This window comes from Mixophyes fleayi, chromosome 7 (assembly GCF_038048845.1).
Source record: "Mixophyes fleayi isolate aMixFle1 chromosome 7, aMixFle1.hap1, whole genome shotgun sequence".
Taxonomy (NCBI): domain Eukaryota; kingdom Metazoa; phylum Chordata; class Amphibia; order Anura; family Limnodynastidae; genus Mixophyes; species Mixophyes fleayi.
The window spans coordinates 123,394,834-123,409,592 of record NC_134408.1 but is presented as its reverse complement, the minus strand read 5'-3'; the positions used below and the strand labels follow the sequence as shown (position 1 = coordinate 123,409,592).

Genomic DNA, 14,759 nt, shown 5'->3' with positions numbered 1-14,759 from the left:
AGTGGAGCAAGCTGATAACCAATGGGCATTGGAAGCTTATTATCAAAACACTTTTTAAATTACTTTACATGACAGGGGATGCCCCAGTAAAGTTTATTAACATTTGGACATCTTGGTATAAATTTCCGCTTACTGCTTCCCTCATGGTTTGTAATGCAAAAGGTTGAAGTATACGGTCACCTACAGACAGTGGAGACATATATCCGTTTTGTGGGTTGAAATAATTCACGTAAATGTAGGCTATCAATTCACTAGGAAAAAGTACCTCATTAATGTAGGTCAAGCCTCATTAATATTTGGCATTGCCTTAGTGATGTCACTGGTTTGTAGCAAATTGATAGATTGCATACTTGTCTAGCCCACAAAACAGATGTGTACACTGTGTATTCACGATATGTCCACTTTAAATTAATCTGATAAACTCTATATGGAATTATATACAATAATGGAGATATTTTAAGAACCTGCTATTTTTTATCTCTAAAGACTTGCCATCACCAGTGAAATGGTATTATCAGTACTGGTAAAATGGGGATCGGAACCACCAAATTTGAAAGTGTGCTAGGGACCAATACCTTCTAAATATTTGAGATGATGTATCTTGGTTTTGTCACTGGCTCCTAGTGAACTGACAAGCTGAACATTTCTCTGCCCACAAAAATGGCTGCCCCCACTGTGTGTTAGTGATTAGCTGTACTTTAAACAAAGTCCATAGGTGGTCAAGTAGTCTGTATGTTAATGGTTGAAGTTACTATAGAGCAGGTCGGGCCAATCTGTGGCTCTTCAGGTGTTGTGAAACTACAAACCCCAGCATGCTCTGCCAGCCGACAGCAAGGGGATAGCTGACAGGGTATGCTGAGCCTTGTAGTTTCACAACACCTGCAGAGCCATAGATTGGCCAGGCCTGCTACAGAGGGTGTTTCTCCATCCCCCAGCCAATTCCCTCTTACTGCCTTATACCGCAACATCTATGTGAACAATTTTAAGTGTGTAATTCCCCTTAAACTTAATATAGATCATTTAAATAAAAATATATATTTAATTTGCAACTGAACAGATCTTGAGGCAACCTGCCTTTCTCCAATTTTAGTAACATATTTTGAACGATGACTTTATAAAACACAGCATTCCAGCATTTTCAAAACAACTGTAAACGTTTATTTTATACAAATTTCAAAAGAGTATTTATTGCATCTTACACATCTTTGGTAATATTACATACAAGTTTTATTACAGAAAATGTACAGATTTGTTTCTTAACCCAGACAAGCTCAGAAAACATTGTTTATTGCAACCCTATTTACCCATAGTCATTTCATTTATGGTATCACAAAGAAGCTCTTAGCAACATCTGTATATTACATTTGTTAGCAGCCATTTGTAGGCTCTGTACCCAGTAATCAGTATGAACATGTATAGTGAGCCAAATAATACTTGATACAACAAATTGTACAAATTATTTTTATTGTGGCCAGGCCCTATAGAAGACATATTGTTACATACATTTAATATGCTGTGTAATATGTACCTGAAAAGGTTAATTGATGCTTATTCCCACTTTGTTCATTATGCCCACTTTGTTCAATATATATGATCAACATTTTTTTTATGTAATAAATTGTAAATAATCTATTATTTTAAAAGATTATTTTACTTTACTTTGATGTTTATTGTTTTGAGGGCACAGTTGTCCTTTTTATTGAAATGGACAATGAAAGTGTACAAGAATTCTGATTCTTTTTTAACACAATTTTCCCACATATGTTGGAAAATTAAGCTGGCGAGAACGGCTATTATCCAGTCTTTCGGCATGATCAACCCAACAGGTTATTAGAAATACTGAGATTGAAAGGGGCTTATGCATTTACCAGATTCGCTCAGGTAACCATCAGCCAGCTAAGCTAGGTTTTCCAGCAGAGCGCCCAATGAAACTAGTTAGATATTGTTAGGCAGAGCAATTGTTGGTGACAGTTTTGATTTGAAACTGAATTGGCCAACCAAATTGCTAGTATATGCGGCAATTTATGATACCCTATTACACAGCAATATGAAGTAAACTAGAACATTGTGAACAAAGCTTGCTGGTAATGATACTGTGCTGATTTGCAGTGTAATGCACCTTACATTTTATATACAAATCTGTTGACATATTGCACATACTTACCTAACTTACCTACGTCTTCATTTTGTACTCTGGGAGATCTGAGTACAGATCATGTGACAGAGGGTAGGAGGGGGCTTGATGATGTCATTACGCCACTATAGCCCCGCCCCTTACCATAAACATACATATATTGAAGGTATTGAATAGCCAAGGACGGGGCTTAAGGACGTGATTAAGACCTGCCCCCCCCCCCCCTATTCAATGCCGTGAATTTTGGCATTTTACAGGGTCCGGGAGGTTTGCCTACACTTCCGGGAGTCCGGGAGGCCTCCCTGAAATTCGGGACAGTAGGCAAGTTTGATATTACATGTTTCCTTCAATACGGTTCCCTTATAACTTACCCCTAATATGTAAGAAAATTGGGGAAGTAACTATTGTCATAGTTGATAAATAAACTACACAATGTTTGTAATAAACAACCACTAATAAGCAAGATGGGAAGAGTAGATTGTTCAACTCATCTTCATCGTAACTCATTTAATTATAATTGATGTATTAAAAAAATAACAAGAGTCCGAACACAATGGCTTACTAATCATATACACTCAGTGTATACACAGTGTATTGTGTCAGGGGGAGGGGTAGTATGATTGGCAATATATACAGATTTTTTCCCCCATAATAAGGTATAGTGGACTGTGCTTTATTGCTTTGGAGTTTTTTTGCTTTCATTTGGATCGACTGTGGATTTTTATGAAGGAGGGTTAAACTCAACGTATACATGTCTTTTATTCAACCTTAAAATATAAGGACATATAAATATCCTACACTCCCACACTAAAATATAAAAACAACCATGGGTGCTGTAAGTAATTGGGTTACTATAGACAAGATAATCATAGTACATTTAACTGAGTCTTTAATCTTTAGACTAATGGTTATATGCATTGAAATCTACAATATAATACTTTTTTATTTGGACTACACTGATAGCGCCAGCGCCACCAAACATATATATGTGATTTGCTGTCTTAGTGATAAGACACAATGGCTTATGTACAGCACATCTGTATACCTGTAACAGTTTATAGTTGGGTCAACCACACAGGAAGAATTATTGCCTCCAGGGCAGAATAAAAAATGTATATTCAAAAGGTTGTTTGATATGCTGTTTAGTGCATGGTGCCAATTGCTTTCTGGTCCCTTAAAGGCAAGCGTATCTCAGGCTCCTTAGTCACACACACTTGTAACTAACTCTGGCACAATATGGCATTGTGTATGGTCCAAAATAGACCTCATTGTCTGACAGAAGTCTGATCGGTGGGAAGAGAACCAGCCTGTGTGTGCAGTCATCTTCCAATTCAGGCCCCAGTGATGACAAGTGATTGCATCTCGTCCAATTTGGACACTCACGCATATGGTCACTGATCTTGTCACTTGGCACTCGGTTGTGAAATATAGGAATACATGTGGCCATAAGGGATCATTATCACATGCCAGGTCTGCCCCTGTGCAGATCCTTGTGGATATCATAACAGAAGACCACGTATGTGATAGTGAGTCCTTCCACATAATCTGTGTGCGAGTGCCACTCAGCAGCGTTTGTTTTTGCCTGCAGTCTTAAATAAAAATTCACTGATTAACACACATATACATTAATCATTAATATGGCTCTGGGTGTGACACGGTTATGATGGTAAAATTATATTGTACAATCATGTTGCAGTGCATTTATAACAGCACTAAGTTATAGATAGAGATAGAAAATAGAGCTACCAAAGTTTTGTGTAAGATTGTAGCATAGCAAAAATATGTAGCAAGTTATTAAAGTAGTTGCTGAAGAGACAGTGGAAAAAAGGTGATAAATCCTTCACTTTATAAAAATCAATACTTCCAAAAACCATACAAAAAATAAAAAAAGGAGTAAACTGAGAATGTAAAGTAAAATAATATGATTATATACTTAAGCCTATCTGTGCATTTTTCCTTTGGATTGCCAAAAATGAAATTCTTTGGTAATAAAGCAATTGAACAATACATTTGCAATGAATATCTACATTAATTGTGCATTGCTTGTCTTGGGGATGAAAGCAGAGTGAGAGACTTTAACAGTTCTATGAAAACAATGAATATACCTTGAAGTGCAACAGCATACTGAGCATTATGACATTTCCAACTAGTTTAATAGTCATCACTCACCATTATTATTATCTACTAACATATGAGCAAGCCTGCACAGTGCAGTAAACCATAGTAATTAAATACTTACTTTCATTAGTCAACCTTCCATTAGGCTGTTTACAGGCAGTGCTGCTCAGCTAAAGGCAGCTCAGACCAAACACAACACACTGATATCTGTGATGGAGTTTGTATGTTCTTTGCGTGGGTTTCCTCCGGGTGCTCTGGTTCCTCCACCCAGACTCCAAAAACATACTGGTAGGTTAATTAGCTGTTATTAAATGGATCTCAGGCTCTTGGTCTGTGTGTGTGTGTTAGGGAAATTAGGCAGTAAGCTCCAATGGAGCAGGGAGCGATGTAAGTGAGTTCTCTATACAGCGCTGCGGAATTAATGGCACTATATAAATAGCTGCTGCTGATGGTGATATCTATGCGAAAAATACACACAAAATGCTCCATACTATGTCCCTGTGCATTTCGGAAATTTAAAGGTGCATTGTCTTTTCAAAAGAGGTGTGTGGCATCTTTGGATTTTGGTTATTTATGGATCTCAAAATCCAGCTATAGTTCATTGTTCATTTGTTGCCTGAACAGGTGGAAGCTCTAAGGATACAATCATTCAAAAGTTAACGAAACCTGACAGGGATCCATAGAACAATTGACATAATTTGGAGTATGGTGTCCAGATCTCTATCCATCATTTAATTCTCAATAAAGCATTGAAAATTATACTGAACTGTCAGTCGCCCAATTTTTTTGTCCTCACAAAGGACATTATCTCTGTTTGACATCAGGCCGAGCTGCATCGAGCAGCGTTGAGTATTCAGCAAGCTAATTGCTGAGTGGATCCTCTGTTTTACTGCACTGTGTAAGTTTGCATCTAGGTTAGTAAATATTCCACACAGCATTTCCATCTTATGTATCATGCAATGTTTATTTATCGATATAAAACAGATCTAACTATGGGTCTATGTAGGAAGACAGCTTTACAGTATTAGAAGGGTGTTACAGTATCTTGTACCAAATTCATTTCACAGTTGTTTAAAGTATGTAATGTGCAAACAATCTATATCACGGCAAGGAAGAACCAAAAGATGAGCTAAAAAGATTATTTTTATGTAGTTTTTTACTATCCGCTCATTGGATATAAATGTTTTTTTCTCTTGCATTGCTCACTTCCTGCACAAAGTCAATATTGCTTAGTAAACCAGTTTCAGGGCCTCATCTTGGGTCGAAAAAGCGTATTCATGTGTCTATGTTGAGCAGCACCTATCTCCAGATTAGTCCAACTCCAGCTGAAGCTGAATTCAGCTTCAGCTGTAGTTGTGAATATTCAAGCAGCCAATCAGAAGAGGCTGTATAGCGGCAGCACAGTGGCCTAGTGGTTAGCACTTCTGCCTCACAGCACTGGGGTCGTGAGTTTGATTCCCGATCATGGCCTTATCTGTGTGGAGTTTGTATGTTCTCCCTGTGTTTGCGTGGGTTTCCTCCGGGTGCTCCGGTTTCCTCCCACACGCCAAAAACATACAAGTAGGTTAATTGGCTGCTATCTAAATTGACCCTAGTCTCTCCCTCTCTGTCTGTCTGTGTGTGTGTGTGTGTCTATATTAGGGAATTTAGACTGTAAGCCCCAATGGGGCAGGGACTGATGTGAATGAGGTCTCTGTACAGCGCTGCGAAATTAGTGGCGCTATATAAATAAATGATGATGATGATGTTGAGGGTCATCCTCATCATTACCTATCTTTACACCAGCTTTCCAGTACCCTCAAGAGATATGCCTCTGGGAATGCACCATGTCCAATTATGTTATATCTCCGGAGACGTACACTTATTTGAACACACCCATATTGTAGTCAACTAATGTTTTACCGCCCTCATTCCTCCTCTCCAGGCCGAAAGAGCTACAAATCTAAGATATGAACAAATCTAGATACAGACTCATTTTGGTGGGTATACGCAGAACAGATATGAGTATACTCACGCCACAAAAGTTAATGCACACTCAACTCTAAATGAGATCTTAATATGGTTGCAAACAGGGGTACTTTAGCTTGTTACAGTTAATTTACATAACTATTTATTGTACTAGTAAAAATGTTAGTTCTGTCTAATCTATTTGATTTGACTCTGACTTACAGAAGTAGTGCCTATTGGAAAGGGAGGCATGCACTGGTGGGTAGTAGGGACTTGTCCTCCTGCTCACTTTTGACAGCGGGTTGTAGGAATTTATCTTGTGATGAAAGCTGTCATTGCCTGCTCTACCGTGTCCTGGTGGTGGAACGTGGGCACAATGGCTAGTTGGCCTAATCAGACTTCCTGACGAAGTGCTACCATATATTCACATCTGTGTTAATTCCTTGTCTGTGTCCCAGTCACCAATAGTCCACTGTAAGGGCTATAAGGCAGGGATGACTGAAGAAACCTATGTACAGATTTATAGTAGGAAAATGATCATTGTGATAATGAAATGTATTTTAATATATCTTATATTGCTCACTACATGTAACTAAAGGTTCGTACATATAGGCATTGAAAAAAAACTCCTGTGAATGACCTTACTTGTAACAGAGCATTCAAAGTGTATTCTCAAATCTTCCCTGCAACTTAATTTACTATGTACCGACCATTAACAATAGTGAATACTATAGACAACGTTAAAATTGAAGCAAAGCAAACACTTCTTAGAAAGTGTGTGTACAGGTCCATTTGTTTACATTATTTATTGCATTATCGGCATTAAAGCACGTTTACCAGGCTAGAAGAACATGTGTTAAATGGTTGATATAATTTCCTATGTGTATGAGATTTGCAAAAGCCTTCATAAATGATGCACATAGTGCAAAATAGATCATCACCCATATCTTACCGAAAGTGATCACTGCAAAACTGACTTAGTACATAGACCATTCAATACTCTAGTAGTATAAATAGTTGGGAATGTATTTGCACATATAAAGCAGGGAGGCATATTATGTGACAGACAAACCACATTTTACTTTGTGCTAACTAGTCAAACACTTGACACAATGTAAGTATAAAAATACATCATTCCCATTCAGTAAATAGGACATGAAACATGGAGATAATATCATGGGCTTAGTATGTCTGAACTCTGTAAGACTATACAATAAGATCTGAGCAACCCTTATATCATTCCTTAATAGTCACAGGAGATAAATCAATAGGCTTTGGTTTGTCCCAGCTGCTGATGCTCAGGATAACAGGACAGTCATAGTGGTGGGTGCTAGTATAACAGCGTCACACAATAATGCAATATACCTGCATATTGTGATTTCTGCACCCAGCCGTCAACATGACCCCATGTGGTCTCTTTCTGATAGATTCCAACAAAAATAACACATAATAAAATGTCAAATGACCTCTTCTGATCAACACAGGTATCTCTGGCGCTTGGAGATCCATTTCACCTGGGTATCGGAGGCAATGGAGGGGCACCTCGTTCTTTTCTGGAAGAGCCACCTAAAAGATCACAACAATGGGCAATGTTATACATGTATAATGTCATTATAATACACAAATGATGCTAATGATAAGTGAAAACACCTGTAAATAAAATCTGTAAAATCTGTGAGTTCTGACGTCATTGCTTAAAATCAGTGAGTTCTGATGTTATTATTATGACTATTATATTATTATAAGGAATGATCCCAATTGTAAAGCGCTACGGAATATGTTGGCGCTATACAAATAAATGATGATGATGATGATGATGATGAATGAGGCACCACCTCCATTAAATTACTTGATCTCTAGAAGTAACTTTCAGCTAGGAACGGCAGCGTTCTCTGGCTGTGGATCCCCTGTGGGACTAATTTTGGACAGGAAATGTAAAAAAAATAAAATAAAAAAAATTTCACAAGAGTATATTTATACTCACTTCGGGATTCTCCTCTCACAAGTTTGCTCGGATAGGTTTTATTTGTTGGTACATAGGGTTCTGGTGGTGGCAGATCAGAAAACGGATGGAATAAGAATCGTCTCTCCCATTCATCTGCTAAAGGAATCATACAAGACAGACCTGTTACTTTCTTGGATTAATAAACAGATTAACAATAGTATTACAGATGTACTGATTGAATTCAGGGTAGTGTAAATTCTGATGACTATCTGGATGTATAAACGCAGCAGCCTAAATATCATGTATACACTATGGGAAAGGCACCTGTGATCTACAATGTCTATAATCTGAAATTCCTTACTTCTACTATGTAGCAAATAGTGTTACATTCAATGACAAACGGTTGTAGGTGCCATGTAATCACTTTAATCCAGATACACCAGATTGCCAAGTTCTAAGCAACTGCGAAAAAACATTTCTAATGCAGAATTGAAATGACATTTCCAGAGCATCCTACAGCAGGGGGGGGCTTTGCAATTTTGTTTACAAGAAATTATACATGTATTAACGTTTTTGGGCCTCAGGAGCAAAGCAAAAAAAAAAAGGAGCAAATTGCACCTTGGCAAAGCCATGATACATGGGTGGGAAGGATAAAATGTGCAGATGGACATAGAGGTGCAAGGGGGTCCTTGTTCAGCTCTAAATCATAATGCAAAAATAAATCTGCCTGGTATTTGTGTGCTACATATAAATGCAGCCACTATTTTCCTTCCATGCAAAACAATAAATCCATTTGTACCACTTCCATTGCAGCAAGTTTTTACTGTATCTGTGTTGTCTAGTACCTGTGTGTTCATAAATTGTATATGTCCCTGGCCAGAAATTCATCATCAAAAATCAACAAGCAGAAAGTTGCATTAATGGCATTGATGTGTATCATACACTGAGAGGTTGCTGTACATCTACATACTAATTATTCACCCTGTTATCCATTTACCCTCAGAACAACATGAATTAGTTGATTTTAACAAGATTCCAAAAAACTAACACCAAAGTGTGTTTAAATAGAAGTTACTGTGCATATATTGATGTGCCCAGCATACATGAAGGTGCACGCCTACTCTCCGCTCTCAGGAGCTGCCTCTGCAAACTAGAAGTGCGTCTAGGGGGTAAATTTGTCAAGCTGCGGGTTTGATAAAGTGGAGATGTTGCCCATAGCAACCAATCAGAGTCTAGCCGTCATTTTGTAGAATGTACTCAATAAATTATAACTAGAATCTGATTGGTTGCTATAGGCAACATCTCCACTTTTTCAAACCCGCAGCTTGATAAATTTACCCCATAGGTGTGCAGAGGAGATACACTGTACAGAAGTGCAAATATCAAACTTTTCTCCTACAAGACTACTTGGTTTTGCCTAATTTATTCCTTACATGAACTATGAAAGTGAAGGGACATCAGGACTAGACTTTATTACATGTGGCACTTTTGTGTGCTTGAAGCTTTGTTTTACATTAGTCAAAGTCTCCTGAAGTCCATTCTATGGCACAAAGTGCATTACATTAAAAGTATAGGATGTATCCCGATCTCTGCCACATGGCAAGGAAAGCCTCTAAAAAATGCACCCTCTCCTCCCATTTATCCAATTTCTAAAACTTCCCTCTGCAAAACCAGGCACACCAGTCAGCCCACTCCGTACTTTGCAAGAAGCACTCTCCCTCTGCACAACGTCTCCTATGGGCTGATGCAAACTGTTCTTCCTCAGACATTTCCAACTTGCTCCATAAATGTATAAAATCTGGTGGAAATTTAAGTGCACTTTGAGGTGCACCAAAGAAGTTCTGCTGCTCCTCAGGCGCATGGGTTTAAGGAGCAAGATGGTGGCATTTGCTGAGAAGCAGAAGTTTGCACATGCAGATAGGAGGAGTGAGGTAGAGTCATTAAGCAATGTAAATCCTGATACATGCCTTATTTTGCGTAAAATTGCTCTGCACATTCTCACAAATGGACTAAACACCAGTGAACACAAGTGCATCCAATTAATCTTCTACCACAAAGGACACTTCCGACAGCCTACGATTTGAAGGGCCAAACGGGGGAGGGAAGGGCAATTTACAATAAAGGCATACCAAGGTTGGTTACACGCACATCCGGCCAATCAAGCTCTGGGCATCTCTGAGGTACGTGATTTTTAGCTGTATCACTTGCAGTAGCTAAAGGGCAGGTGTCAATGCCAACTGATGGTGAGAACCGACATGTATGTATGCTAGACATTCTGTGAGCAATTAAGAGCAACTGTAAAAATGCATTTTATATACAGTAGGCATTAATAACATCCTAATATATATATTTCATGTCAAAAAATATGAAACCAAAAACTTTTTTTTCAATGTATTTTTATGAATGATTATATTATTAACAGGTGTTAATGTATTTAATATTTTTTTTTATCTGTGCGTTCTGATGGGACTTTATATATACATATGGATTGTGCGTAGCCTTCAGTGTGTGGTGTCTGTTTACATACTGCAAGGAGCGTATAGGCAGAGCGGACTTAAACTCGTATTCAATAGAAGTGTTTCTTGAGATAGAATTGTACTTGAATACGGACATACTTGCGTGCAATATCGTCCAATTTAAAAACCGCAAACTGCGTTCACTTTGTGTTCCTTAATGAATCAGGCCTAATGTGTTTCTAGTAAAGCACATGTGCTCCTCATTTTGTTATTGGTAGTGTATTTGGTATTTTCAGGCTCTGATTTATTAAAGCAAAAAAAAATGAGTAGCTTTGCACATTGGTAAAACCATGCTGTAATGGAGGGGGGAGGTAAATTTAAAATTTGGGGACAGTTTTATAGTTGGGGTAGGACATGTCCTAGATCAACTTTAAATTTCAGTGTACAAATAGAGCTATCAAGTATTTGTGTCCTACATGAAATAGCCAATATGTAAGTTATGTGCAAAATAATAAACTAATTTGCCCCCCTTGCATTGTAACATGGTTTTGTCCAGGAAAATACTTTTTGTTTGCCTTACTTTCCTTAATGAATCAGACCATCACCGTATAATGTTAGGAGCATCATATTAGTAGAAGAACCTTTTAAGTGGTAGATGTTGTAAAGTATTTAAAAGAGTGCTGGTGACCCTAGTGTTATATTTTTACTGGTTAACAGTTTACCACACTGTTTTGGGCACATTTTACTACTTATAAATTGTCTTGTTTATATATTATGTTTCAACTAGACATTGAGAGGAGATCTGCAGTCACCATTTGGCGTGGTCCTTCTAGTGCAGGCCTGGCCAACCTCTAGCTCTTGTAAAACTACAAGTGCCAGCATGCTCTGCCAGTTATTGGCTGGCTATCTAATGACAAAGCATGCTGGGACTTGTAGTCCACACCACCTGGAGAGCCACAGGTTGGCCAGGCCCATTCCAAAGCCTGCTTGAAGTACTGTGGGACCTTTTGTTGAGTTTTATTCTCAATTTAAGAATTCATTCATATATGTAGCCCAATGTTGGTATTCTCACTGTTTAGGGCCATCTTATTAGCAGAAACATCTTGTACGTAATTAGTAGATGACTTAGCATATATTTCCAAATGTATGAAACTCACTTATGTTTTTTAATTACTGGTTTAGAAGCAGTTAAGTGATGGGGAACCATTTATATTTCTTTTTTCTGTTTCACAAATCCCCCCTTTCAATCACTTTTTGCCACTTACAAAGTGAGGGCTTTGTTTAGAGTTAGGGGAAGATGCAGAAAGAAGGTGCAATTCTGCACCTGGCATAATCATATTGTGTTGGGGGGGGGGGGGGAAATAATGGACATATTTAAAATGTGCAGACAGATTTAGGATTGGGAGGCAGAAGTGTCCTGGCTCAAATCACAGTCCGTACAACCCAACATTTAGAATCCTGACAGCGTGACATAATAAGCCTCACTCCCATGCCATCTAAACACGCCCAAACATGGACAAATTTATGTAAAACTCTTCCCACTTTCCTATTAAGCTCTGACCCTTTTACGATCCCCGAACCCAATGTTCCTCCATTGGGAGATTTGACAGTGTAAAAATACAACTGCTCAGTATTGTGTGCTGCACGGAAAAGTTTCCAACACTAAATTAAACCCTGATTGAGTAATCTGTTGTGTGTTTATATTATTTTTATATGATTTTAATGCCATAAAACCAATTTTTGTTTTTATAAACATATTTTACCCGAAGAACATTTTCTGTTTTTTAAATTAAATAGGTATGCACTGCACTAAGAACATACACTGAGAAATGCATCTTCTGATAACAGGCCACCTGTGGAATTATGACTGCAAGCTAAATCCCCCACTCTAACTAGATTGATCGGCCCTGGACCATATATATTTGTAGAGAAAACTGGACTTAAAACAGCTTCCTGAGGGTAGTTATGTGATAGTTTCCCCCCCCCCCACTTTTATGTAGAGGTAAAGCCTGGCTAATGAGAGGAACTCAAAATCCATTAGCGGGTCTCTGGTTGCTATTGCATTTTTGCCAAACAACACGATCTTAGGGGTGAATGGCCTTCAATCAAAGGTGTCAGATCCTCCACTAAGCCTTGCAACTGCATCATGCAGTATAAAGCTACGGACACACCAGGGCAAGATTTACTAAACTGCTGGTTTGAAAGAGTGGAGATGTTGCCTATAGCAACCAATCAGATTCTAGTTATCATTTAATTAGTACATTCTACAATATGACAGCTAAAATTTGACTGGTTGCTATAGGGCAACATCTTCACTTGTTCTAACCTGCCGTTTAATAAATATACCCCCAAATGTATGCAATATGAACCGCTGTTGTGACTGCAGTCTGAGCACAGGTAAAAACTGGGATCAGTAATTCCTATGATAAATGCTTCCACTATCCACAGTGTACTTTTTTAGCAAGCTCCTGATAAAACAACATTTTAACAAGCAATGTTCACTGGGTTGTCAGGTAGAGATAGATAAAGGGAATGGCCACCTTTGGATATTCTCCCACCTTAACTAGATGTCTCTTATTCCATGTAGTAGTCAAGAAGAGATATCTTTTTCCTAAGTGTGATATATCCAATCACTGTTGTCATAGCATTCAGGCTAAGAACAATTTCAAAGCAAGACATGTTCCATATTGTGGACTCCAGTCCAAAGATCTGCGTATGGACCTGTCTCTAGAGAACAGCCACATTCCATAGTAGGAAACACCTCACCTCCCATACCTCATCGGAAGATATTCGGAGTCCAACAGCAGGGAAAATAGCCATGAGTACGTACTATATCCTGGCTTTGCTAAACAATTTTGGATTATTAAGAAAAAAAACTACATTTCAGTCCATGTTTCTTGAGTGCCTAACAGAGCAAGCACCATAGGAACTTAAAACCTGCCCCACGTGCCATGGAAGAGGTGACTTCCATTCTTATTAGACATACGCAAGTAAGCATTTTCTTACCTTCACCAGACGAGTCTTGAAAACCATTTCTAACTGATGAAGAAGGCGGTGGAGGAGGAGGCAGGGATCCGAAGCCAGGTCTCTCTGGGGGTGGAGGTGGTCTGGGACCACTTCTTGGGGATTCTGTTCCTGGTCTTGAATGGTGCTGAGGACCTACTGACCCTCTGTGACCAAAACCATTTCTGCTTGCAGGAGGAGGTGGTGGAAGTTGCCCTAACAGAAGCATACACGTACATTTAACAGTAGTACGTCTACATATCATTCTTATGTAATTATTGCTACAAGAACAGGGCTTTAACATTTTTGGGCAGTAGCCAACTCTCTACGAGTATGGAAAATGCTGCTTGCTGTGAATGGAAACATATTTAAGACACCATGAAAGGTATTGAATTAAGAGTTAAGTAAACCAAGTATTTAAACTCAGTGAGACCTGGGGCTTGTCATCTCTTGTAATCAACATGATTATAAATAAATTGATAGATAGATACTATATAAATGTATATTAGCAAATAGCTTTCATCTAGCTAGTGCAGGTTGGACAACAATAACCCTATTGTGGCTCATTTCATAAAATTACACTTTATACAGAGATGTGATGGAATCCAAAAAATAATTTGATTGTCATTTTTCTAGTGCAGGTTAGAAAATGAAAACAAGTGTCACTAATATACATTTGTGTACTTCAATGCAAACAAAATAATCTTTGCCATGAGGTCACCCAATGTGCCTAAAAAATGACTTCTGGCGCCTAAGTTATTCCTATTTATACGACTGGGTGCACATATTCCCTGACTCCTTAAAAGATCCTGTTGGCTTCATAATTTGACTGACTAGCTCCTGAATTCTGCATTATTCTTATCCCTGGTTTATAATGATTTTTTATACATAACAGGAACCATTACTACTTTTTCAACATTACAAGTGAAATGCACAAAACTTTCTTCAAACATCCGAGAAACATAGCTGCAGAGAAAATTTATATTCTTCTTTGGCCCAAGGTAACAAAACAATTACTACCTACCTAAAATTTCTCATAATACTATTTTACTCCATGTGCTATTCACAAGTCCTCTCGGAATGAAAATAAAAGTCTTCTGATGTCCAAAAGTATATAATACCGTAAACAATGTTGTCATACAATATAGTTTGGCAG

At 38.2% G+C, this 14,759-nt stretch overlaps 1 protein-coding gene across 5 annotated transcripts in view; it reads right to left on the bottom strand.

Moving 5' to 3' along the window:
* Positions 1-1,135: 1,135 nt before the first annotated feature.
* Positions 1,136-14,759, bottom strand: part of WIPF1 (WAS/WASL interacting protein family member 1) — a 69,776-nt gene continuing 56,152 nt past the window's right edge. For all 5 annotated transcript variants that reach the window (XM_075180598.1, XM_075180602.1, XM_075180603.1 and 2 more), the window contains exons 6-8: positions 13,607-13,819; positions 8,184-8,300; positions 1,136-7,765 (exon numbers count right to left, since the gene is read on the bottom strand). In XM_075180598.1, the coding sequence (XP_075036699.1) occupies positions 7,710-7,765; positions 8,184-8,300; positions 13,607-13,819 (386 nt within the window). In that variant the 3' untranslated portion in view covers positions 1,136-7,709. The remainder of the gene's footprint in view (positions 7,766-8,183; positions 8,301-13,606; positions 13,820-14,759) is intronic.